The sequence below is a fragment of the Gouania willdenowi genome, chromosome 1 (assembly GCF_900634775.1).
Source record: "Gouania willdenowi chromosome 1, fGouWil2.1, whole genome shotgun sequence".
Classification (NCBI taxonomy): domain Eukaryota; kingdom Metazoa; phylum Chordata; class Actinopteri; order Blenniiformes; family Gobiesocidae; genus Gouania; species Gouania willdenowi.
Window position 1 is genome coordinate 32,768,520 of NC_041044.1, and position 27,973 is coordinate 32,796,492.

The window sequence follows — 27,973 nt, forward strand, 5'->3', positions numbered from 1 at the left end:
GCGAGCGTCTGACGCAGGTTGGCAGCGGAGGGAGGGCAGCAGAGCTGCAGTAACAGCGTAGGAACTAGGAACAGAGGAGGAAGCAGCGGGGATGGCGGAGTCACACCTCTAAAGGTAAAAGCCTTCTTTTACCACACTGGGCCTCCTAACCACGCAGTTGTTTACCGGGTTGTTCAGATTATAGGCCTAATGTAGGCCTCTTGTTGCGACATGCGTCTTGCTACAGCGTTATTTTGCGACTGAGAGTACGAACGTTGCCTTTTGTTCAGCCCCGGAATGGCCGCTGTTTTCCCTTTTCCTCTGCTCATACACAACACAGAAACAACGATTATTGACATGCTGAGCTTGGCTTGAGTCCGGACTGTGTATGCGTCTTGTGGCCGCTCAGTTCGGGTTCTCCAGTGTGTCTTCCAGCCTCAGGCTCCGCGTGTCCGCTGACCGTCTGCCTCAGCTGGCTACTGCACAGGTTGCACCGCTTGGCTGATGTGACGGTGGAAGGGTCGGTGTTGTGTTTGAGCTGGTGACAGGTTTATCTGGTGGCTGGTTTCCGGCTACTTCTCTTGATTCTGTTAATTGCTGCTAATTATATAATGGAAACGTGTTCTCGTCAATGTTTTTTATTCAAGCATGTGTTGCAAACTGCTGAGATTTCCGTGATTATATTATTAAAATGTGTTGCGAGCAGCTTTAGATTTCGCGATTGCTTTCGTTGTCTGTAGCACAAAACAATTATTTTCTGTTATTAGCAAGCACAAATTGAAGTATTTGTTTATGGAATAAAAGCGTTTTGAAATAATGTGCAATAGCCATCGTTACTATCGGCAACCAGCGACGCAGTCAGACGTCTGTCACCAAGTAAAATGGTCGCCAGTTGAACCGTAACACCAGCCAGCTCTCAAACCCCGCTGTACTTCGGCCTGTGGTAGGAAATACTCTAGTTCACATATTTATATTAAATGTGTATAATATAATCAAAGCACGCTTGTAAATATTACACAGTAGAGTTTTCTATGCTTATTGTCAGTATTCGTAGTTTAAAAACATTGCTTGTTAGGAATATTTGTAGCTTCAGAGCTAGTGTACCCACAAGCTGACGTTAGCAATCTAGAAATACAACCTTGCTGGGTTTTCTCTTAAACTTGTTTATAGTATTTATTTTTTTCTTAATAGTTTAGTGGTTTTGTGTACATTTCAAACAGGTAAATTCCGTCCATTTGTTTAGCTTCCGAGCTAACTCGATGGTTAGCTGACGTTAGCAGTTTAGCTGCTGTTTCCTGTCTTGCTCGCCAGTCGCTTTACTTTTAAAAATGTATTTATTTATTTTTTATAAGAAATACATGTTGAACTCTGTATACATGTTCAGTATACATAATTTTTCTGTCACTGTGTGTGGTTGCAATGACTGACAGAGGTCAGATATTTAGCCTATGTGAGCTAGTAGATGGTTAGTGGTACCCCGTTGCTCTAGCATTACCACTACTTCTTATCACACAGGTGAAACAGTCAACAATATCATCTGTTTTGGGGTTCACGGTAAAGAAATTGTGATATATATATGTTTGTTGAGTAGGTTTAGCTTTTCCATGTTGTTATTAATATGTTCTTCAGAGGGTCATAAGCAGTGCTGTGTAGGAGCTGGGCCCATAGCTGCCAAATCACCTCAGTTTCGCAATTTCATCTCCTTAGTGAGACAAACAGTGAGATCAGCTAAAACTATGGCTCAATGTTTTAGATTTGGCATCCAATTGTAGTTGTTATTGAAACTTTTGGCATCATTATCCAGTTTATCGTTTTCTTACAATAAATAGACTTTCAGCCAAACTTTAGACTGCACAGTTCTTGTTGTACATACACACAATTTGATTACCAGCTAAAGGTTCTTATTTCTTTTTGTTTGTTTACATTTCTGTCAGAAACGGTATATGTTTTTCTACAGATTGAGCCACAGTATAATGTCTGTTGGACCTGTTTTAAATGGGTTTTGTACAGTTTCATTGTGTTTTTCTTTTTAAACCCTAAAGTTGAGCCGTGTGTGGAACATTTTGTACTGTATGCGCCTATAGTGTGTGTGTATGAATGACAATAAACTATATCTATCTACCAGGCCAGCCTGCACTCCTCGCATTTGTCCAAACCTCTACGCTGTTCCAAATAAGAGTGTCCTGGTCCAGTATTGATATCAAATTTCAATCTCATATTAACAAAAACGACTACCAGACTTTATCTGTCTGCATCTATAATCTAGATATAATAAATATTGTTTTTATCGGATTAATTGAGGTGATTTTTCTATGTTTGAGATTAATATTTATTAAGCACTTAATAATAAGCACTTAACAATAACAAGACTTTGATAGACAAAGAATCAAACAGATCTTTACCAGACAGCAGCAGCTCCTCTTCCTTTCCACACACGACACAGCTAGACTCTCTCCTTACCGCTTTCTGTCGTCCGTCATCGCGTAAAAGTTGGAAACCGTCCATTTCCACAACCGAGTCTCTTGTTAGCGCTGTGATCCACAAATTCGTAAACACCCCCATTGTTTCCTCCTTACACTACACCGGGTCTCGCTGCATAGGCTAGTGTAGCATTAGCACAGCGTGTTAACAGCTGATATGTGTAAACAATGGGTCTGTGGCTCTAAGCAGTGACTGCCAACACAATTGGCAGCAGAAAAAATAGTGCAGTTTTGGCGTTCAATAGTGCAGTTTGCATTTACATATATAGCAATAAAGTACAATATTTCATATAATTTATATTAAATTGCAGTGTTTGTTTTAGCTGTTAATAAGTTGGAGAGGGAGGAGCTCACATTCTAGGATGCGTGTTAGGTGACATCACCTGCCAACTTGGGCAAAATCCAAGCCCGTTTGGAGCTGATTTTTTACAAAATGTAGAATAACAAGGGAGGGAGGAAACAGAACTTTTTCAACTTTGGCCCTCTGAATGAGGCTGAAGGGATTTATATCACTGTAGAAAAACTATTATAAAGTGATTTTCTTTATCATACCTCCCGTTTAATGCATTCAGTTTTTTTGGAATGTATGTTTATTTTTATTTGAAGGGCTATTATAAATGAAAAACTTTGTTGTGCTTTATTTGAAAAGCAAAGGCTACTGGAATATCTAAAAAATGTCAGAATATTCAATAAACATTTACTTTCTTTGAAAAACACGTCTAAAATGTATTCTAGGCTACTTATGCACTATTAAAAAAATAGTGAAAAACTTAACAACCGCATTTGATATTCGGCCAAGCGTTTATATTTTATTAGGCTTCGGCCACTAATTATAATTTTGGTGCATCCCTAAATAATATTGTACAGATCTATAACTGACTGGGCTGCTGAAAGACAGTCAAATTAAATGTGTTCTCTCATCAGTTGTATGATGAATGAAGAGCAACTTTTCTGCTTTATCACAGTGGAATCTGTTCCTGGCAGTCTTTCACTGTCAGCTCTGATCTATGTCTCCATGCGTGTTCTCCATGTCTATTGCGGCTTGTATCATTTCTCGTGAGCGCAGACTTGCTTTATTCTCCTATCTAAGTAATGGTCTTTATAACGCGGACCAAGTGCAGTCACGATGAAGTGCAGAGGTTCTCAGTTAAACGCGTGCTGACAGACTCTAAAGCTAAATTTATGCTGCTGATGTATTTTGTAAGGCTGCTGTAAATGTTTTTAGTTTTTTTTTGGGGGGTGGGGTGTTATTAAAGAACTTTTTTAAAGCGATGTCCCCCCCCAAAAAAGGTAAAATGCAAAAAAAAAGTAGACGGCTAAAACTCACAGCGAGAAATGACTGCGAGAATGCCAACTAGGGAGGTCAGGGGAATGCGCCCTCCCCCCCTAAAGTTTTGCAAAAATTATGCTATATGGTGGCTTTTGGTGCCTTATATTAGTGTTATTGTGGCTCTATTTTGTAGCACTTTTTTTAGCATGATGTATTTTCTCACCTAGTTTTTGTTTGCATAATGCATTTACATGAGTTTGAGGTGTCAGTGGAATGGTCTGCTCTGCCCGAGTCTGAATATGTGTATATCTCCCATGTACAGTCAGAACTGCGCCAGTTAGTGGCAAAACACACAATTGCGTAGCAAAAAAGTCCTAATTTTATGGAAAATGTAGCACCACTCACAGGTAGGAATGTGCGATATTTCATCGTTTATGATTTATCGTCAAAAACATTCTCACCGGTAAGAATTTGTCATCCCATGATATAAACGATAAATTCCAATGTCGAAAATTAGCGAGGGCCATGGGCCATTTGTCCCTCAATTTAACTAAGAATGCCCCAAAAAAACCGTGTTCCACAGGCCAAAACTGCCCCTGTTTGTTGGCAACTTAGTATTCTCTGTAGCGAAACATTGTTTACAGAAGCGCTGACGTGCACCGCCACCGCCCCCCCCCCCCCCCCCCACACACCGCCGTCTGTGTGTGAGGTGTTCGTCACGGCTACCTGAAGCTGCCATGCTGCGATACATCATAGACCGCTACTTGGTTAAAACCAGATAACCATCCAACAAAGAGAACCGATTCAAGTTCCTCCATCAGATCCACCCAAAGTTCCACAAACACGGGGACAGAGATGAACCTGTAGCAACGATTATGAACTGGAAACTCAACTGAAGCTAAATATGCTAAGCTAGCCCACCGACACACAGACTGGGCTAAGAGCTAATGCTAACCACTTCAAATAAGGAACAAACCAAGTAAAAAGAACACGTCTTATTGTCCTAAAGCCACAGAGAGCCATCGATTTGTTTATGGTCAGATTTAACACTTGTATGGAAGGATAAAAACTAATATGTCACACGTTGTGTGAAATAAATGTTAGCATAAATAATAATGTCACTATGCATCCGTCCCAATTTGTGAAATGCAATATTTTTTAAATTATATTTCACGTGTTCACAGACAAAGCTGGTCCCATTAGACTAATGTAACTATTGAGATTATTACACTAAATATACTGAATGATTAAATCATCAACTTGATCTGGTTTAATTATAGGAAAAAAGTTATTTATCAACCCCAACGTTGTTTTTGCTTTTCAAATGCTTTTTTTTTTTTTTTTAGAAAATAATTTTATTTCAAATGAGGAAATGAATTAATTACATACAATAACACTAATAGAGTGACTTACATGCATAAATATATTCCATAAAATATCAGCTCATGAACTCTTTGAGTCAGCAGCTATTGTAGCCTTTTTAAATGTGTCTAATGTTGATGTATTCAGATTTATTTGTGTTTGTAAGGAACCTGTTTACACTAAGTTGTGATTTTTTTAATTATTATTTTATATTTATAGTTTTTATTTATCGTGATTTTTATCGTTATCGTGATAAATACCAGAAATTATCGGGATAATTCTTTTTGTCAATATCGCCCATCCGTACTCACAGGGGACGCGTTTCATTCCCCCAGAGGCCGAATTGCGCCCGCTGGCGACCGCGGAAGTTTGGTGTGCTTCAGCAGCAGAGTCGGCTTTATGCTAATGATGGTGCCGTTACGTAACGCGACTATGATTTCTGACCCGCCCATTAAATCCTGAACACAGAAATTTGAAACACAGTTTGTGAAGCCAGCTTCAAAATTAAATTCTAAATGGTTAAATGACTTTTTACATGTTTTAAGGAATACATTTATGACCTATTTAATGTGTTTGGAATAAAATGGCTGAATTTGCTTCACGTAGTCTTTAAAAAAAACATATTCAATTCCATAGAGAAGAATTAAAAACCCCTTCAAAATGTACTTTTTTCAAATTTGATCTTTGAATTATTCTTACCAGTAAAAAAAGAAAGAAGAAAAATATTCTTACCTGCTACTCTTTTCTCCATTACAAAGCCCAGTATTGATCGCTGGCTTGTAGGGATGTAACGATTAATCGTAAGGCAGTTAAAAATCGATTCACAGGTATCACGGTTGATATCAATTTTCTGAAAATTGAATCGCAGTACTTTTTTAAGTGTAGGCGGCGTGCGGAGTCTGCTATAACTTTCTTTCTGGCTGCCTTCTACTCTTAAATATGTTAATAAATGATTCATTACCCCTTTAGCACTGAAAGAATATCTGTAATATTACTTGAATATCTGTAAAAGTCACGTTTTTCTATTAGCTCTGTCTGCTAGCATAGCTTCTCTTCTTCACTGCAAGATATCTGCATGCCATCCTACCACTGTGTTACCAGCGCCCTCTGCTGGTCCAAACAAATATGACGTAAATCAGTGCAATCACGGTTTTTTTTTAAGTCCAATTGTTAAGGCACAAAATACATTTTCATTTCCACTTTTAAAAGAAAAAGAACTATTATGCAGTTTTGCGTTGTTTATTATAGAACCAGAATTTACATTAATAGGCTTCATTTTCATTTGTATTATTCCTTTATTTATTTCATTCAAGATTTATTTTTAGTTAAATTGCATTGTTTTGAACAGTTTATCAAGGAATTCTTTTGACAATGAAAAATAAAAGGAAAATAATACAGTATCTTCTAGTTTTTTTCCCAAAAAAAAAAATTGATTTATTTTGTAAAATAAATCGTGAGAGAATCGTATCGTGAACCCAGTATCGTGAATTGAATCGTATCGGGAGTTGAGTGAATCGTTACATCCCTACTGGCTTGTAGTGTGATGCTTGGGTGCAACATTCACTGATCATTCATCTTCTCCCTGCCAATACCAGACTTTTGCGTGCTTTGGGAGAGTGATTCGACGCGCTGATGGGAGAGGCGTGTAAAGCTGCTGCTTGGTGGAGCGCAGAGCTTGAGATGAACTCCCACGAGACTTTGCGCGAGGTTTAGAAAATGGCCACCGAAACAGCGTTGCCCAAAGTGTGGAAAACTTCAGTCTTTCATGGATTTTAATGATTCCTTTGATGCCAAAGTGGTACGGAATCATTTATGAACATGTTAAAAGAGTAGAAGGCGGCCAGAAAGAGAGTAGTAGGCGATTCCGCCTGCCGCCTACGCTTCTGGACATTCCTGCTTTTTGTATTTGATTATTATATGAATTGTATAATTGATAATCTCAAAATATATTTGTGCATTCTAGCTGTTGCAATGTACTTGGTAATTTATTTATTGTTAATTGTAAACTTACTTATAAAAGCAAAATAACTACATAAAACAGCATTGGAAAGTATATTTTTGTCAGCTACTGCGCTGCTACACAGAGTATCAGTAAACCGCCTTACTTGACTGAGGACATGAAGTCATGAGTTTGTGAAGTCTGTCCAATGAGTATCTAACAGTCAAGATTACTGCTCGGTAGTATTCTCAATGCTGCATATAGCTTAGCGTTTCCCCATTGGGCCATTCCTGAAGTCCACTGTGCTGCCCATTATTTACACACTCTACATCATGCACACAAACAGGCAAACTAGATACAAGCATGCACTCACATACACACACACAGACACACATGCACAAACATTCTGACATCAACACGAAACACATTTAACCAGTGTTTCCTTCCTAGTTGATCTGTGCACAACACACACGCACATACGCCCTGTTTTTGCTGTGAAGCAGAAATGCGAACATCTAAACTGCCATGCTACACCATACTCTGATGAATGTGGCCAACTGCTTAATTTCATCTTTAGATAGTGTTGCTGATTCAAAAGAGTCATTTGAACTATTGTGTTGTCATATTGGTTCAATAGCATGAGGTGAATACTGTGCTTAGACCAGACCTGCTTATTGTGGTCAGATCTATAGCTTACTAAACCCAATAAAATGCTGTTTAATCATTGTGGTTTTCCCCTGCAAACAGACCATACAAGATAAGGCTGGGTATCACCAGGTGCCTCCCGATACATCGCAATGTTTTTGCCCACGATAACAATATTATCAGGATACAGTGATTCTGCGATCATCAATATATCGCGGGAAGTTTCATCTGAGTGTAAATTTGTAAATATCCACTTCTCACTTATTGTATCACTGTACTGTGTATGTACGGCATTATCTCTGTGTATCATATATAGGAATATGTGATTTTTTTTTTATCGTTTATGATTTATTGTCAAAAATATTCTCACCGGTAAGAATGTCATCCCACGATATAAACGATCCCATGTTGGAAATTAGCGAGGGCCACGGGCCATTTGTCCCTCAACTTAGCCAAGAAAGCCCATAAAATCCTTGTTCCACAGGCCAAAAAGGCCCCAGTATGTTGTCAACTTATTATTCTCTGGAGCGGAATGCTGTTTATGGGAGCTCCGCAGTGAAGCCTCCGCGGCCACGGTGTGCACCACACCTCCTGCCCCCAAGCTCTCACACCCACAGACGGCGGTGCTCATCACGGCAACCTGAAGCTGCCGTGCTGCAATACATCACGGACGGCTACTTGGTTAAAACCAGATAACCATCCAACAAAGTGAACCAGTCCAAGTTCCTCCATCAGATCCACCCAAAGTTCTTCAAACACGGGGACAGAGATGGACTCGTAGCAACGAACTGGAAAGCAATGAACTGGAAACTCAACTAAAGCTAACTATGCTAAGCTAACACAGACTGGGCTAAGAGCTAATGCTAACCACTCCATATAAGGAATAGGCCAAGCAAAAAGTACACGTCTTACTGTCATAAAACCACAGAGAGCCATCGATTTGTTTAGTGTCAGATTTAACACTTGTATGGAAGAATAAAAGCTAAACATGTCAAACGTTGTGTGAAATAAATGTTAGCATAAATAATAATGTCACTATGCATCCGCCCAAACTTGTGAAATGCAATATTTGTTAATTATATTTCACGTGTTCACAAGACAAAGCTGGTCCCATTGGACTAATGTAACTATTGAGATTATTACACCTAAATATACTGAATGATTAAATCATCAGCTTGATCTGGTTTAATTATAGGAAATCAGAGAGTTATTTATTAACCATAACTTTATGTAACTCATAAGATGAATGAAACAAGATTCAGCAACAGTAAAAACACTAATGGAGTTATTTGTGCTTTTCATGTGCTTTTTTTTTTTTTTTTAGAAAATAATTTACTTTTAAGTGAGGAAATAAATTAATTTCGTATAATAACACCAATAGTGTGATCCGCATGCACTGATATTTAATGTGTTGATGTATTCAAATGTATTTGTGTTTGTAAGGAACCTGTTTACACTTTAAGTTCGGAATTGTTTTATTTATTTATAGTTTTTTATTTATCGTGATGTTTATTGTTATCGTGATAAATACCAGAAATTATCTGGATAATTTTTTAGTCCATATCGCCCATCCCGAATCGTATATATATATATATATATATTGTTTTCGTCATGTCTTGTATGTTACAATATCAAAAAAAATTGATATTTGGCGCCAGTGAATCGATAACGTGCCACAAGACGAAACCTTGCGATATATTGTATTGATATTTTGGCACACCACTAATACAAGACCTTTGATATTATTCAATATATCTGTTTGTTAGTTGCTTTTTAATACTTACTACTATATTTAATATGTTTAATGCCTCTCCAGTGTGAATTTATTTGGATAAGGTTAGTTAGTCTCAACACACGATGTTTTTTTTTTTTTTCAAAAATAAAATGGGGCTTGATTGGTTTACAGTTCTTCATGCAAATGCAAAAATGTATCCAACATAGCACATGCAACTTTTATCCCTCTTGCTTATATAGTGTGAACAATTGAGTTTCCTTAAGGTAAGAACTAGTACTATTAAGAACTATTATTAATAGTCTGCTTTAATGTGGATTACATTTAGTTTCTGTCACAACAATCCCATTCCCACATAGAAGATAAACAGTTAAAGAGAATACATTGCTAATTGAAGTTGATTATACTTTTCTTTGGGTTTCTCAGGAGGTCACAGAAGAAAACTTGAGTCTGAAGTCAGCAATAAATAATGTTTACTTACTGCTACCTAAAACTGGAATGATGAACCAGCACAAGGACGGCGTACAACCATAAAAGGAAGTTGCTTGCACAATTTGGTTTACATGGCCTCGGCTGTTGGACTGGCCTGGGTATTCTCATTTTATGTCAACAGTTTTCCTCTAGTATGTATGACTGTTCTAGTTTATGTTGAATGGTTTTACTGTTATCCTACTTTTAACAGAAAATAAAGTTGAAGAGAAGCTACTTTAGTCTTCTGTTATGTAGGTAGTGCCACTATTGATCAATGAATCACAGTAAAGGTCAGCTGACATGTTGCGGTAGGGACTGACTCCATGCTTTGAAGGTAGCTTCTAAAGATTACTCTGGTGTTCTAACCTTTTCTACCTTTCTCTGATCTGATCAGATCACCTTTTTTTTTGCTGCTGCTCAGAGCACATGAGCTGCAGAGTTTTACACTCCTGCTAAACATCGGCAACAGCCAGGAATTATGATACATTTGTAATGTACAGATCCATAGGAGCATCTTAAGATGGATTTTTATACAAAAGTATCCATCATGTGACTAAACAGCTGAGATTATACTAAACTGGGAGTTAGTCCTGCAGTAATGTCAACACTGTGACAGCTCTGTGAGGGAGTAAGCGATGTAATGTTGGACTGACTGGTATACTTAGGTATTTGTGGTAGGCTTTACACGATCAGGATTTGTGGGCCGTTCAGTGAGTTGAAAAAAATTTGATCATAGAATTTAGGTTGTTTTTTTTTTTTTTTTAGGTGTCGACCAAATTCCTTTAGTACTACCTGATACAGATTGACACAAAATCAAACGGTTTCATGTTTCGATCCTAAACGCAACCTTGTGACTGTGAGGGAGTGGAAGAATTTCCATGCAGGACATGTATATAACATTTGTTGTCAGTGTGTGTGTGCGGCCCTTTAACTGCAAATGAATGCACTGCTCGCTCGACCATGTGCGGAGTGAAAGAGCAAGTGTGACCGGAACAGATCGATTATAAGCTGTATGCCGTTCTTAAGTGATTGGAAAAATAAACATCGCAACTGTTGAATTAAACCCATGTCATACTCAGTGACTGCTGTGGAGCAAGGGAGTTAACCCAAAGCTGAGGGTATCTTCAGCTACAAGAGAGTTGTAGCTGAAGCTGTGGAAGCAGACCACACTGAAGCCTCCATCAGTATTAGCATTAGGAGCAAAGACATTTTTCCTGACTGTGGCATCGCAAAACCTGCTGTTGCTTATAGTCCATATTCACATGTGGACAGCGGAGGTGGGGCACATGTTGGGGCGCGCTTCTGTGTCCTCCACGGCCCTGAAACGGACAGAAGTCTCCAGTAGGAAATCAAAAGTAAACGGGAGCGCATCGCTTCACTCTAGGACTCTCCCTTTGAACATGATTAAACAAAACAAGCGCAGACACATACACACACACACACACACTCTAAAGCTGAACGATTTGCCTTTGCATCAACATTAAGGTTTTCACTACTGCTATAACATAACCCCAGAAGCTGAGTTTGAGTGATGTATATGTTCACCAATCAGAATTGCCGAGAACTGCCTTCCTGGGCTGCTGGCCAATCAGAGATGGTTACAGGACACAAGCTCGTATGCACTGCAGCAAGTCTCCGTTACCCCTGAGTTGAGTGCGTTAACAACAACTACACTAGAGCCCTATAAAATTCACGTTAACAGAATCACAGAATCGATCAATGATAATGGAATCTACTGTTGAACGCGAAAATGGATAGAATCGGGTTGAAACGCCGTCACCATAAAGAAAAGGACGTTTTTTAATGGGGAAATGTTTTGGGGGCCGCTTATTATGATGCACCGCCCACCCCCATCCCACCCTGGCAGTTTCAAACACAGTCTGAACCGCACTAAAACACTGTCTAAACTGCCAAAAAACTACGCACATCCTCATGACTCTTAAATTAGAGCCACCAGTGTCCATTTAACTTTAACGTGTCTGTGGAGCTACATCCGTTTCTCATGCAGCGCTGCTGTGCTCCGTGACAACATGAGTCAGCTTTAATCAGCTTCACCTGCTCAGAGCATTTAAACAACATCTCATCAGAGCTCCAGAAGATCTGTGGATAAAGTTGTTCTGTTGTTGTGGACGAGACCATCAATGTTAGGATTGTAGAGTCATAAACATCGTAGATTAATGGTAACTTCTGAGACTTTGTCCATTTACTTTTTATTTAATCATTACGGTCTGGAATGATGTCATCAGGATCATTTAAATTAGGTTTGTTTAAATTAAGTTGATCAAAACTTAATCAATAAACAGATTCAGTAAACCATTGATCCCCGAGGGGACATTAGGTGGCATTAATGCTGTTCTCATACATCTTTATATGACATGAATAATTAAAAAGGAGCAGAACAATCCATGTCAGTACAACTTATATCTACCTTTTAATTATATCTTAAGTTATTTTTGACATCCATTTTTGTTCACTTATGGGTTTTTTTTATTAGTATTTATTTTGTTTCCTCACAGGAGTTAAAAACTAATATTTTGTGAAAAAATATTTATATTTTAAAAATTGGAATTAAAAAAAAATGTATGCGGAAAACACGGAATTTGGAGAGAAAAAATAAATCGGAATTTGGAAAAAAAATTATTAATTCCGTAAAAGCCACAGGCAGCGTCATCGTCGTCTGCTTTAAACATGCTAAAACCTGGTTATTCTGTTGAGTTTCCCCAAACATCCACACACGTCTGCCCATATTAACAGTTTTCAGTCTGCATATCAGCCATTCATAATGTTTTACAGTGTGTTTTTTTTTTACACTTAGGTCTACGTCAGAGCTGCGACTTCAATTGTAATTCCTGGCTTCCGTTGTGTTATCCGAAGCATATAGAATAATAATAGTAGTTATTGTCAGTTATCGGCCATACATTTATTTAATATGTATATCTAGTATCGTCATACTCAAGGCGGCAATATCGGTATCATAGGAGGTGAAAAAGTTGTCCTGAGACACCCCTATGAAATATTTAAGTAGGACTTTTGATAGGCGGCGTGTTAAAAAGAAAGCTTTTTAAGTAAAGCAAGTAAAGCACACCTGCAGTATTTTTTTAAAATTCTTTCTTTAAACATGCTAACCTCTTTATAGTATAATCATCTCAATTTGTATTTGCCGCTACCTGCTGATTTTTGCACTCCTGATTTTTAGGTCAACGGTAGTAAAATTTGTGTTATTGTTTGTACGATATAACTTACTGGTATGGCAGTAGGATTACATGTTAGTAACAAGAATATGTATCTTTGTTTTGAAATGTTATGAATGTGATGTGCTAAAACAATTGTCTCATGGTCATTCAACGGTTTAATGATATATTTGTTGATAATTACCTTATTCTAGGTTTGGACTGTTTTTTGTTTTTTTTCTTGTTTTATTTGGTTTAAAATTATTAATAGAACAATTTGAACAGATACTGATCATGTTGCATGTGAATAAAACAATACATTTTCTCTATTTCCTCTTACAGGAAATATCCAAGGGACTAAAAGGAGAAGAAAAAAAGCCTAATTACCTTTGTACCCTGAAGGAAGTTTTACTTAAAGATCCTTGGACTATATGCGGGTCGAACACTAAAGCATGTAACCAATGGATGGTGCAGGCCAGCATCTTCAAAGGATAATGACGCTCCTGGTATTTTAACAAAAAAACCCCACAAAGTATCATAAGTGTCTAAAAAGGCCATTTGAATCATAAGTCATTTTTTTTGTAAATCTGTGGGTGTGGAGCATGATGTTTTGTTTAAAAGCCTCCTTGGCTGTCTGCATCTCTTTTCTGCTGAATAAGTAACCTGACAAGAGGAACTCCCATGAGCAACTCTGCAGAAGGCTCGATAACGTCGACATGAGCAGTACATTAGGTAAAGAAAAAGATTCGAAAGAAAAGGACCCTAAAAGTGGTCCGACAGGTAAAGACAGAGAAAAGGAGGCCAAGGCACTGGCAAGTTTAGTCAAGGATGGGGGCAAAGAAACAAAGACCAAAGGGAAAGAATCCAAAGAAGGAAAGAAGGACACCAGCAGCTCGACGCCGGGTGTGGCTTTCTCTGTTGACAACACGATAAAGCGGCCAAACCCGGCAGCGGGGACTCGCAAAAAGTCGAGCAACGCAGAAGTGATCAAGGAACTCAACAAATGTCGGGAGGAGAACTCAATGAGGCTGGACCTTTCCAAACGGTCAATTCACATGCTACCCACCTCCATCAAGGAGTTGACTCAGTTGACTGAACTGTACTTATACAGCAACAAGTTGCAGAGCCTGCCAGCGGAGGTGGGTTGTCTATCAGGCCTGGGCACGCTGGCCCTCAGCGAAAACTCTTTAACCAGTTTGCCCGACTCCCTGGACTCCTTGAAGAAACTTCGAATGCTTGACCTTCGGCACAACAAGCTGAGGGAAATACCGGCTGTCGTTTATCGCCTGACATCTTTAATGACATTGTACCTACGCTTCAATCGCATCACCACAGTAGAGAAAGACATCCGGAACCTATCCAAACTCACAATGCTTAGCATTCGAGAGAACAAGATTAAACAGCTTCCTGCAGAGATAGGTGAGTATGTTGAAAACAGCAGGTGTCAATTTGTTTAGATACTTGGTAGGGCTGCACAATTAATCAAATTTTAATTGTGATCACGATTTTGGTTGCCACAATTGAATTCACCTGATCGTCTGCAATTTTTACCTTTGAAATAAGGGCTCTGCACTCTGTGTTAGTGTATTTATACAGTTAGCCTTTGGTCCATTTTAAATTCTTGGGTTATTTTAAAAAATAATTTAAATTATAATGCTAATTTAATGTGTCATTTTGCACTATAAACTGTTTGTTTGTTTAAAAGTAGTGTAACAACACAGATTTTTTTCCTAACATGATAAATAATGACATAGTAACTACAAAATTCATGATAATAATCGTGAATATAATTTTGGCCTTTAATCACCATTGATGTGCTTTTTACACATTATTTTGTCCTTATTGTTTCATCTTATTTTTTTATCCTGAAGTAGGGTTGGGTTTCACCAGTTACCTTGCGATACAATACATCGCGATATTTTTTCCCACGATAACAATATTATTACGAAAAGACGGGAGCATTTATCCAAGATATATTATGATATCTGTGACTGAAGAAATTCAGAATTTATCTGCTGCACTGAATCCATTTCACAGGAATTACAAAACATTGTCAATCAATTTCACATGAATGACAGCCAAGTAAAACAAAGTGTATACTGCACAGTGGCTCTTCTTAACACACACTGACCACAACTAGTCATATGTCCTTCTGTTATGTTTAAGTCTTTAAGGGAAGACTGATACAAAAAAAATGCTTCACTAAAATATTGTTAATGATGTTTGTGCAAATTAACTTTAAATCTCTAAGAACTAAATTAATGCAGAAAATAGTCATTTCAGTGTTAGTATTATCAACTTCTCTGTAAACATGGACACATCAGCACTTTTTTTTAATGAAAACTGGAAAATTTCACTGCATATGAAAAATAAACATTTCAGTCAATGCATTACCCTGGCAATGATGGTCTCGTCCACAACAACATGCAACTTATCCCACGGATCTTCTGTAGCTCTTACAAGATGTTAACACACCGAGCAGGTGAAGCTGCTCAGAGTGCTGCTGCTCTTGACGAGAAACGGACAGAGTTTTACAGGCACAGCAAAGTTAAGCAAGCACTGGTTGGCTCTGTATTTAGGAGTCAGTGATGATTTGCATAGTTTTTTCGCAGTTTAGACAGGGTTTCAGGTGGAGGGCGGTGTTTAATGCAGCCAAGACAGGAGAGGGAGGGCGGTGCACCCTGGAAAGCGCTCTCCAGAAACATTTTCCCATTTAAAAAATAAATAAATAAATGTTCCTTGCCTCACAGTGACTCATTTCATGCCGATTCTGTCTATTTGATTCCATCCTCGCTTCTGTTAACTTGATTTTATAGGTCCCTATACTTAACTTGTGTAAATAGTACAAATAAATATCGATATTTGGCGCCAGTGAATCGATAACGTACCGCTAGACGAAAGCTCGCAATATTTTGTCGTATCGATATGTTGGCACACCATTATCTTCAAGCCTTCAGACTTTTAAGTTTGTTACTCAGCAACACTGTGCTTCTTTTAAACAAAAAACCTTGACCATCACTGGTTTTAAGTCTTTGATACCAATGCATATATTTTGAGAACATAGCTTTTTGTGTAAAGTATTTATACTGTAAGTACTCCATAAATATAATGTACAAACACCTAGCCTATAACCTTTAGACCATATCCCTATGTTAATTGAAATATTTTTGATGAAAGTATGAGGGGTTTGTTGTTTACACTTTAAGCATCAAAGATAATTTTCACCAGCTTGTTTTTTTAAAAATGTGCTTCAAATCCAAAATGTTACACTATTGTTTTCTGTCATAAATCGAATTTCTTACCAATATTTGGTAAGTAATGCCTGAGGTTGTGGTGTGTTTTGTACAGGGGAGCTATGCAACCTCATTACCCTGGATGTCGCCCATAATCAGTTGGAACATCTACCAAAGGAGATTGGAAATTGCACACAAATAACCAACCTCGACTTGCAGCACAATGAGCTTCTGGACCTCCCAGAGACTATAGGTACATTCCAAATATGATGCAATCATGTCTTGACCAGTTCTTTTAAAATGTGTTCATCTAATGTGTGTTTTTCCTCTGTTGGCAGTTTGGTTTAAGCAAAAATAAAAATCGTTTGAATAACATCTATTAACATTATGTTTTGTTGTCACAGGCAATCTTGCAAGCATAAACCGCTTAGGCCTGAGATATAATAGATTGTCAGCCATTCCCAGATCATTAGCCAAATGTCGAGAACTGGAAGAGCTAAACCTTGAAAACAACAACATTTCAGTGTTGCCAGAGGTAAGTTCAATGATGATTTATTGTCTCAATTCAAAAGAGGATATTCAGGGAGCCACTGTGTTTATTCAGATGTATTGTACTATGTGCTCCATCCAATTATTTATATATATATATATATATATATATATATATATAGATATGTACACTTCCGGTCTAAAGGTTTAGAACAAACACACCCTAATTTTTCCAGGTATTTATTGCAATTCAAGTTGTGCAAGTCCAATGAATAGTGTAAAATGGTACAAAGGTAAGTACTGAACAGCCAGAGGTTAAAAAAAAGGTTTGGTTCCTCAAAACTGAAATATAATTTACATTATTATTACATAAATATACAAATAGGCCTTTTTCAGGGAACACGAAGTGCGTTAACAATTTAAAGCTGTTCTGCAGCAATGAAGGTTGAATCACTCTTGAAAGCTGGTGCTACTCATTCCTGCAGGTGTTCCAACTTTTCTTGGTTACTTCCAACCCCCTCTGTCTGCATAAAAGCAGTTTTAGAACACACTGTGGTACCAGACCCTCATGAGCATCAGGTTAACAGTATTGTTCATGGATTCCATCATTTCTTTTTCAGCTCAAATTACTTATTTGTTCTATGCTTTCATTTCAGAGAGCAGTGACACAATAAACTGAATAATTTACAGTAAAAAACTGGAAAAAGTGTGCTGTTCTAAAACTTTTGACCGGTAGCGTATATTCTAAACTGTTTCAAGTGACAAGCATAAGATTTGTTATGGGGCACCTTTGCCACAGCCTGTTACTCTAGTTCTTAAGATATTTATGCACTAAGGACTGTGCAGAAATCTCTAGGCTTACCTTTAATACCCAGTTGTCATGCTTGTGGCTTATCCTCTTAAATTCTTGTGCATGTCTGTGATTTCACTCAGGCTTCCAGTTGAAACGCTCATGTTTGTGTTAGCAGAGTTCTGTTGAGGTTATACGATCTCACCTGTTGTTTTTTTCCTCTGTCAGGGCCTGCTCTCAAGCCTGGTAAACCTGACAAGTTTAACGCTGGCAAGAAACTGCTTCCAGTCGTACCCTGTGGGCGGGCCGTCCCAATTCTCCACTATTTATTCCCTCAACATGGAGCACAACCGCATCAACAAGATCCCATTTGGTATCTTCTCCAGGGCCAAAGTGTTAAGCAAGCTTAACATGAAGGTGCATTTACATAAACTTTTTTACTTGCTATTTTATTATGTTTTTGTACCTGTAGATTCCTTAAAAATGTAAAGTTAAAAAAAAGCGAAGAAGAATGAAGACGAGGTCAAGACTCACTGACACACATGGAGTTTCTTTTATTTTAGAACATGAAAGTAATTTACCCTGCTGTCATGTTTCAGAACTTCTAGCTTTCCCCCCTTAATTACCTCCATTTTTATCCACTGCTTTTGTCTCAACAAAGTGACAGGTTTTGTGGAGTTGTCTCTGTTCTAAAAGAAGCTCATGTAATGAGTACAAACGTATTCTTTAATAGTGAACATAGTCTCATCGTGCTACCTCCGGACAGTTATTTCCATCCAGTTTCACAGAGAGATCCCAGAGCTTTTAGAGTGTCATCTCCAGCTTTACTTTGTTGCATTAACGCTGTGCAGTGAATCAGCATTTTTTTTTAAATGAACAGAAGTGTTGATTGTTGCATTAAACCTAGGTAATACGTTTTTCATTAAGTGTAATATCAAGAGACTGAGTATGTTTTAATATTTAAAACCTGCTGAGTCATGTTTGTCAATTCAGAATAAGGGTTTTCTCTGCAGCATGTTTATTTTATTTAAGCCAAACGTGAAAATTGTCTTGATATATGGACAAGCTTTCTAATTTATTTCAGTATCCTGGCACCTGTCTGTCAGTACAGGGGCAGTTAGGTTTCTTATAAATATGTCAATGTCTCCTGCAGGACAACCAGTTAACATCGCTGCCTCTGGACTTTGGCACATGGACTAGTATGGTTGAACTAAACCTGGCAACTAATCAGCTGACCAAGATCCCAGAGGATGTCTGTGGTCTCGTCTCTCTGGAGGTGAGGGATCCTGCACAAACATGCATTAAGTCCCAACCAACGCTGGAATTAGACAGTTCAACTTTTTAAACAGACATACATTTTATTCTCTAAAAAATACTTTACTAATACATTTGTCAAAGACAACATTGAGCTATAACAGTCTTTCATGCAATTGATTTGTTAGGTAAGCAGTCTGGAAGTTTTTTATTATGTCAACCTTTAGAATCTATATTGGAAATAAGTTCGGACTAAAATAAGGAAAACAATATGTATTCGACAATGCCTAGAATAACATCAATTCTGACCTATACGTCAGGGCTTTTTTAATTATAAAATTGGAGCTGCAGTGCAAGTTGTATGTGTATCTGGTTCAGATGCTTGACCCCATTTAAATAGACAACAAATATGGCTTTAATTCTAAAATCTTGTATTGTTATAGGTGAGAGTGTCTGTGACCATGGTGTGTATTGTGGATGGAGCACTGTCAGAATACCAGTAGCAGTTAGTGAGGCTCTGACAGTTAAAGGGGGCACATGATGCTAAAAAGTCATGTTGATGCTAAATGCAAGAACACACCCTAAATACTTACAATATTATGTCCATCTTAATGTTAGATCTCATTTTAATGTTGCTTTTTGAGCATTTCCCATCTGCTTTTCAGAGCATGACTATATATATGTGTTGTGACGTAGAGGGAGGACCTTGCGAGGCTCCCATCAGCTTCACCTCAACCTGAGATCGTCATTATTGTCATTACACAAACTATTTAAAAAAAGAAAAAAAATCATTATACCAACTACTCTCAAAGACGCCTTCATACTAATGCTGGGCGATATATCGATATTTTAATTTATATTGACATATTTATAAGCACGATATCATACGGGGCAATATCTTTGATATATATTATGGTTCATTTTGCGTTAAAATAGCAATACATTTATTTCCGTTGGCCCCACGTCCGCACCTATTTCTTCTCTCCCTCTCCTGTGTCCATGTCTCACACACACAGCCACTATGCTCCACCTCCCTCGTGTTGACAAAACACCCCGATGTGATACGATTCACCCCTGTTTACGATTCGATACGATTTGTTATTCATTTGATGGCGCTTTAATTCTGCACAATGCAATGTGATATGATTCAACATGATGCAAAAAATATATGCCAAAAATGTTATTAGTAAATAAGTAGCTGCAATTCAGTATGGTACTAGAGGCAGAGGATTTATTATATTCCTTATAAGCAGCAAATTTAACAAAAAAAGTGCATATTTTGCTTCTAATCCCTACTAGTCTCTCTATGCATCACTTCATGTAACTTTTTTTTGGTCTCTAAGGAAACAGAACAAAAAAATGAGGCCTTTTCACAAGCAGTGTTAGGATTTGGAACCAGACTCAACATTAAGGAACAGGAATGGATTCCTCACATTTAGAACCTGTTTATCACACTGTCACGACTTTAACATTAAACAGTGAGACAACATCACTCTCAATGAGTGACTTAAAGTGACACTTTCAATAGTACAATGTCCATATTCCTGTCTGCCACATAGAGGGGGTAGAGCAGCAGCGCTGTATTAATACGAGTGAGCCCCTCACTTTGTGTAAGGTTGAGCTGCACGGCATTCTTTACAAACCACCTGCATCTGGTCAAGTTGACCATCTTTCTACACCTGATTATAAATTTTTAGGTGTGTTATAAATCTTACTATAGCCGCTGCTCTCTGAATGAATCGACACACTCGGCATCGCGCACGTTTGTATCTAGATTTGATTAATCTCTATAATGCTTAGTGCTTATATGTCGTTTCTGATGGGACGGTAACAGAAAGCTTCATCCATGCGCTCAGTACAAATCAGGAAGAAGGCTCAACTCTGACCTTACGTTATCATGGCCCTTAAAGGGACAGTCCTCAGAAGGCCATCATTACAGCACGTGTGTGCGCGCGTGTCAGTAGTGATATATAGTGTTTATATATTCTGTATGCCACTTTGGATAATAGTATCTGATAAATTCACAATTGTCAGTAATAATAAATAAATAAATGATAGTTAATTATAATAATAATGTACAGCATTTTGGTCTGCTGAAGTTGTTTTAAAATGTGCACAAATTGATATTGTTCTCTACAACTCTGTTAATAAAGGTCCCTATGTGACATTTGGTATATGGCTTTAACTGACTTACCTTATTTTAAGGGTTTGCCTCTGAAAAACTAACACTATGCTATAATAGTTAGGGGTAACCCAATTACATCACAGAGAAAACATTATATATTGAGTATTGCCATTCCGGTTCCATTGTATGCATCAAAGCATCGTCTCAAAGCAAGGGCAAAATATTGATATATATATTGTGTATCGTGATATAGCTTGAAAATATCGAGACATTTAAAAAAGGTCATATCGCCCAATCCTACTTTATACTATGAAGCAGCTGGCTGCTGCCTCATCATATTGCGTTCATATTGGAGTGTTAACCCGACACAGTTAAAATGAAGTGTTTATATTGCACGATTTCAGTCATTTTCAATGTTAAACTGTTGAAAATGCAAAATTCAATGTTAAAACAAAGATTATGCAAAAACCAAGCATCATTTAACACTTTTATTACCAGATATCAGCATGATTCTTTTTTTTTTATGGAATAAGATGTCAAAACTGGTGTCATGTGCCCTTTAAAGTTTGTCCTGTGACTCCCAACTACAGCCTAGAGGCTAACCAGCAGGTAGTCAACTGTAGACAGATTATTATACCTGAATGTAATTATTGACATGATACATTCAAACCATGATATTTTTCAGATGTGACATGTTAATTTATTTTTTTCCCACAAAAATTCTACATTTCATAGAAATGGGCCTATTATATTAAGATGTGATATATAATCATACGAAATTACAATACGTCTTTCATATCTGTCTGTTAAAGGTTTATAACTCGTTAATAAACATGTTTAATATTTCATATTTTTAATATGTCGTTACAGGTGTTAATATTGTCTAATAATCTTCTCAAGAAGTTGCCACATGGTATTGGGAATCTGAGAAAGTTGCGGGAGCTGGACTTGGAGGAAAACAAGTTGGAGTGTCTACCTAATGAAATAGCTTATCTTAAAGATTTACAGGTACGTCCGTCGGACATGTTTCAGTGTTACACTTCATTTTGTCATTATTAAAAAGTCTGTTTTTCTCCGTGTGCTCCATTTTTTAACAGAGTAGTCCGCTGTTGAATTTAATTGAGTTTGTATATTTTGCTGCAAGAGTTCTTGTTTTTCTTGTTTCCATAAGTAGTTTAGAGGTGGTTGTCACCCACAGGAGCAGGTAGAGACCTGATCAGACAAGCTCTGAGAATTAGTTTAAAATGTCTTGTTAAAGTCATGGAAATCCTAAAAAAAAGAAAAAAGAAAGACGTAACAATTAATGGCTACTAATGTGGGTTAGGTTGTAAAATGATTTAAAAAGTTTAGAGTTTCCATGAGCAAAGTCACTGAGAATCCCTCGTCATTATAACATAGAACAAACCCTGAGGAAAGTACCGAGTTAATCCATGCTTTATCTTTAATTAGGTTTCTTTATTGCTGTTCCATTAGTACTGGTCACATTGACGTAAAAGGTTGTCTCACCCATTTTCCACTTAAACTGTCCAACTCTGCTGTCTGCAGTTGATTGGATCTACCCAGTGACCTTAAAATATGAAGATTAGTGTATTGAGACTGTGTACATCTCAAAATAGTAGAAAAAGTAGATTTTTCTTTTTCTTCTTTTTTTTTTTTTTTTTCATTAAAAGGCTTTTAATATATTGTATTAATTATCTAAATCTTGTTGAACAATATGGTAAATAAATCCTTTCTTTTTTTCTTGTTTTATTAGAAATTGGTGTTAACAAATAATCAGCTGACCACATTACCCAGAGGTATCGGTCACCTGACCAACCTGACCCACCTCGGTCTGGGAGAGAACTTGTTGCAACATCTTCCTGAGGAGATTGGTGAGTTTAAAGATCAGTCGCAGCTTCTTTACATCGGATTAGACGAAAGTGGTACTTTACCACAATATTACAGCAGAAACCAGTTGGTAAAGTAAAATTTTTGTTTACTTAGATATATTAGATGTGACTTCAGGAAAATTGCCTAAGGAAACTTCACACTTAAAGTATCAAGCAGACTAATAACTTATTTGTTCCTTTTATGAAAATGCAAACCAACATAGATTCCCCATGTACATTAAATAATACCACAGTCTAAATGAAACATTTTCATGATTAGAAAGGAGCAATAAGAATAGAATAATATAATTGATGTTTCTGCTCCTTAACGTAATACCTACTGTAATTGATGACTACATCATCATTTTTTTTTCCCTATAAAATTTTTAAATTGACAAATATTGAAACACATCACAGGGTTCATTAGAATTATTGATCAAAAGCTACATTTTTGTTACATTGATGCCAATACAAAACTATTTGTCATCACATCTCTGAAAAGCTTACAGCGCTTCATATTCTCACAATATTTTTGTTGCAGCTCTGAGAATAGCGATGTTTTCATGTGTGGAGAAGTTGGTTAAAAAAAGGTCAAATTACCATCAAAACTGTTGCAAACAATTTTATGTTGCGTCTTTGTTTTAAAAATCAACTACAAATATTTAGCTTTTTGATGTATTTTTCAAAGCCATATTTATTATTAGTAAAGGAAGGAAAATGTGTGGTTTTTGGGTGAAAGAGTTGTGTTCTTCAGGAAAGAGACTTTATTTCCTCTTTGTCTTTTATGCTCTTTCAGTTTTCAGCTTTGTCGTCTCATAAAAGTCGTATGCATGCTAAGAGTTACCATTGTGATCCAGCTCAAACCTTTCCTTCCACTGATTGGTTTAACCTGGTCACTCTGAGTAATTCTGAGGCTAACGGTTAAGCCAAAGATTAGCGAGTTAAAGGAAAGCCTTTACATCAGTTGAAAACTCGGGTAACAACAATAACGTGCAAATACACTAGTTCAGTGTGGTTGAGCTCATTATCTAAGGTGAGACGAGTCATTATGGAATCATCTTTGTGACTGAACCACTTTAAACCAGTTTTGATTGAATTATTTTTGGGCTTTATCAAAATGTTGTATCAAAGCATCTAAATCAGGGGTGACTTCCTGGACCATCTGAGGGGCCCTCAGGCCTGTTCTAGATAACATTAGCATTAGTCACCAATGAGCTCCGTCACAAATCTGATTTACTGGCCAGGCGTCACACTAATGAAGATAAATACAGATGGCAGATGTAGTCAGAGCCTTAGTGGAGATTAATACTGATGCACCTTTTTCTTTCAAATCAATCATTTTTAAATTTAAACTGAAACATTGTGACAAATGTCTTTAAGTATCTGCAGCAGAGTTGGTGTTTGGATTGTGACAAGACAAATATTTCTAAAAAGTGCAAATTGGATTTTTGTAAAATATTACATAATGGTTAAACTGGACAAACATGTTACAGGTTTTACGATTAGTTAAACGATATTGGTTAGTTGGTGACTCCTGATCTAAATCATCAAAGCTCACCTGTATTTTAAGTCTTTAAATATTTTTTTTTTGTTTAAAAAAAAAAAAAAAAGAAGAAATATATAACTTACTGTCAAAATCAAGATTAGATCAAATTACTTTGTAATGTTGTATTTTTTTACGCACACACATGCCAATTACATTTTTCAGTTATAATTACGTTTTCAATTATCCATGTTCAGTTGCGATTAGTGACCAGCAATTTTTTTACAATAAAATTACAATAATTTTTTATCCTCAGAAAGTCAATTACAATTAAGTTGAATTGCAATTAATAACACCTACTGAGCCTGAAATAAATAAGGTAATAAAAGTTAACCTTCCTCTTGTGTTAGCGTTGTGTTAGCATCTATTATGATAACGGGTCATGAATCAGATATCTGTTTTTAGTGTATTTTACAGCTATCATTTCATTTCGTTCCTATCTATTGGTTACCTTAGTCTTCCTAATCAATTAAATTCTAGTTTTTAATATTTTTGGTGTGGGCATCTGAGCCTTTTGTGTCAGTATAACCCTAGATTCTTTTATTTTTAATGGCAAAATGTGGGAAATCCTGATATGGAACATATTTTAATAATTAACTACATATGTGTAGAACTGTAACATGGTTCCCCAGTTTTGTGTTAGATTATAATTGACAGTTTTCATGGAAATTACAATGACAAGGTCAATTATGGAAACTCAATTACAATGTAATTATGATTACGACAGCAACAGCAAAATTACAGTTATGGTTATGCCATAATTGTAATTAATTATCAGTTGCACAATTTGCAATTATAATTGACCCCTGACACACACACGCACGCACACACACACACACATCTTTAATCACGTCAACAAAAATGACTTAAAGCTAACAATATGAAATGAAGGAGTTGAGCATACGTCTTCAAATCAAACAATTGGTTCATTAATGGAGTCAGGGTTGTTGGATTAAAGGCCTGAGCAGCATGTGTTGCTCAAAGGCAGCTAATGGACATCCTTCCATGACTGTCCCTCCACGTCTCTCATCAGGAACACTGGAGAACTTGGAGGAGCTGTACCTCAATGACAACCCCAACCTGCACAGCCTCCCGTTTGAGCTGGCCCTGTGCAGCAAGCTGTCCATAATGAGCATTGAGAACTGCCCGCTGACCCACCTGCCGCCTCAGATCGTGGCAGGAGGCCCTTCCTTCATCATCCAGTTCCTCAAAATGCAGGGACCTTACCGTGCCATGGTCTGAGCTCCTAGTCCCACCCAACGCCACTCGCTTTCACCTGCCACCCTGTTTGCATCGCACTCGAAACAAATCCAACTCTCTGCAATCAGCGTTGGGGGAAAATTTGAGGAAAATGTTTCTTTTTATCTTTTTTGGGCAAGATTGAGGTAAATCTTTGGTGACAAGACCTTTGTTAAAACTTCAGAGATTTTACCACTAACTTTATTTGGACCACAGCTCCCACCGCCTGGGCCATCTTTCATTCCGGATTAAACACAAGGAAATTGTTTCCATTTGCCAAAACTGAGGATATATATGAAGATAGATATATATATATATATATATATCTATATATAGATATATATATATATATATATATATATAAAGCAACTGTGAGAGTGGCAAGTCTTTAAACCATCTGAACCATTCCCCCCATTGCCAACATATTTACAGTGATTGCAAGCATCTCTTCTGTAAGCAAGGATACATTTGTATGCAAAAAGAAAAAAAAGTCTTTGGAACTTGTCATTTATTGCTGCTGCCGCCAATACGACTTTGTCATGCTATTGTTTTACATTACTTTATTTTTTTCTCTTCCTTTTTTTTCTTTACATCATCTTCTGTGGACATAACTTATGGGAAATGCTTCTTAACCATAGAGAACAAAGGTCTAATGATGGTGTGCTTATATTTTCTGTTTTGTACTTTTTGTATTCTTTTTTGTGTGTGTTTGTGTGTGTTTAAACTGTGCCTATGTTTGGAATGATCCTGTGGTTCATTCCGAAACGCAATCGTTTTATTGAGAGTACAAAGATATAAATTATTTCAAATCCTTTTTTTACTGCTGTTTTTAACTTTTCTTTTCTGTTCCTTTTATTTTTTTTCTCTCGCATTAATCTGGAAATTGAAACAAACACACAAACAAAAAAATCAAATAGCAGCACTAGTTGTTCAACATTAAGCTCGTAATGTAAACATATGAGGAATACAAATCATAAAAGCTTAACAAGGAAAACCTCAACCTGGACTTTTCTCCGTAACGGCTACTGTTGACAGTTTGGATTCGTGAAGAAAGCTATTGGAACCCAGAGCAGTGACGGGGCAAATGATCAATGTTTTTATTCGTGTATACAAATCGTGATTGTTGCCTTGAGCGCAATTTTCACTTATGTTTACTGGTTTAATATCATCTTCAGTGTTGGGCTGCAAAGCTGTCATCATCAACCCATTGATCATCGACCAACATATCGAGTGTTTTTAAAGCAGGTGGCGAGTGTATCTGCTTCAAAACCACATTTGATAATAAAACATTGACAGTTAACTTATTCTTGATACTGCTTTATGTTATCACCTTTTTTTTTGTCTGTGTGCTTCCTCCAAAAGAGTCTCCCACAATCTTTGATGGCATCACAGCTGATTTTCTACTTGTGTATTTTAATTTTTACGTTACATTCTTTAAGATTTTCTCTTTTGTCCCACACTGTCCCAGTAATGCTGCTGCTTTATGCACTTTTAATTTTTTAAGACAACGGCATCTTCTCTTTTTTTTTTAATTATTATGTCAGGACAAAGACATGAATAGTCTCTCATTGATTATTTTTTAAATGGGGGCATTTCATGAGTATTTTACTTGTTTATTGTGTAAATTTGTATGAATAGACATGGTGTTTTTTGGTAAATTGGTGCGAGTTGATGGTCTAGCGGTTCATTGGGGAAGGTTTATCCTTTCAATCTTAATAAGGAGGCTGTAAAACAGTCTGTGGGTTCAAAGACTTTTTTCCTGCTTTCTTAATTGTAAGCACATTGCTCACTGCAGCTGGGAACAGCGGTTTTTTATTTTTATTTTTTAAAAAAAAAATTAATTTACAGTGTTTTGTTTTTTAAATGAAATCTGTATTCTGTTAGTATTATTTTTATGTGACTGTACATTAATTAAAAAATCCCATCTAAAGGTGATAAAAACCAAACTTTTTTTTTTCTTTCTGTACATGTTTTGCATAGATTCATCATAACTGTAGTGATGACATGTGGAGGTTCACTTTTTCTTTGCTACAGCTCGATATGTAATCATGCAAACGTGCAGGCCCGCGTGGAAAGGCTAAAGGAGGGGGAAATGTTCCTCAGATTTACCAGCACAAACTTTTCACAGGTTTAAACATTTTCAGAAAAAGGCTGAGAAGTGAACCCAACTCTGACACATGCAAACAAACCCACCACCACCACTGACCTGATCTTTGTGAATTAGCATGGGCTCTGTCACACGGTGCATCTTTGAACTTCAAATATTGACATAAAGAAATCTGTAAAAAGGGCTTTCTGTATTTTACGCTCGACACATCGGACGCATTGCATTCTGGAGTTTTCTATAAAAGCTTTGGAAGTGTCGTGTGTGTGTGTGTATTTGT

At 37.1% G+C, this 27,973-nt stretch overlaps 1 protein-coding gene across 2 annotated transcripts; it reads left to right on the forward strand.

The window, feature by feature from the left end:
- On the forward strand, positions 1-27,952 carry shoc2 (SHOC2 leucine rich repeat scaffold protein). 2 transcript variants are annotated; one of them, XM_028447883.1, is made up of 9 exons: positions 1-114; positions 13,391-14,467; positions 16,397-16,534; positions 16,686-16,816; positions 17,789-17,977; positions 18,714-18,836; positions 21,810-21,947; positions 22,693-22,810; positions 25,384-27,952. In XM_028447883.1, exons 2-9 carry the CDS (start codon positions 13,765-13,767, stop codon positions 25,590-25,592), a joined length of 1,749 nt encoding a protein of 582 aa, XP_028303684.1. In that variant the 5' UTR covers positions 1-114; positions 13,391-13,764; the 3' UTR covers positions 25,593-27,952. The 2 variants fall into 2 exon arrangements, with proteins under 2 accessions (XP_028303684.1, XP_028303782.1); XM_028447981.1 differs by lacking the exon at positions 1-114 and adding an exon at positions 162-922.
- Positions 27,953-27,973: the final 21 nt, after the last annotated feature.

Excerpts from the sequence above, each read along its gene's own strand:
- shoc2 (XM_028447883.1), top strand. The coding sequence starts at position 13,765 with ATGAGCAGTACATTAGGTAAAGAAAAAGATTCGAAAGAAAAGGACCCT. Across the intron at positions 17,978-18,713 it reads TAAGCAAGCTTAACATGAAG|GACAACCAGTTAACATCGCT; the intron begins GTGCATTTACAT and ends TGTCTCCTGCAG. Across the intron at positions 22,811-25,383 it reads ACATCTTCCTGAGGAGATTG|GAACACTGGAGAACTTGGAG; the intron begins GTGAGTTTAAAG and ends GTCTCTCATCAG.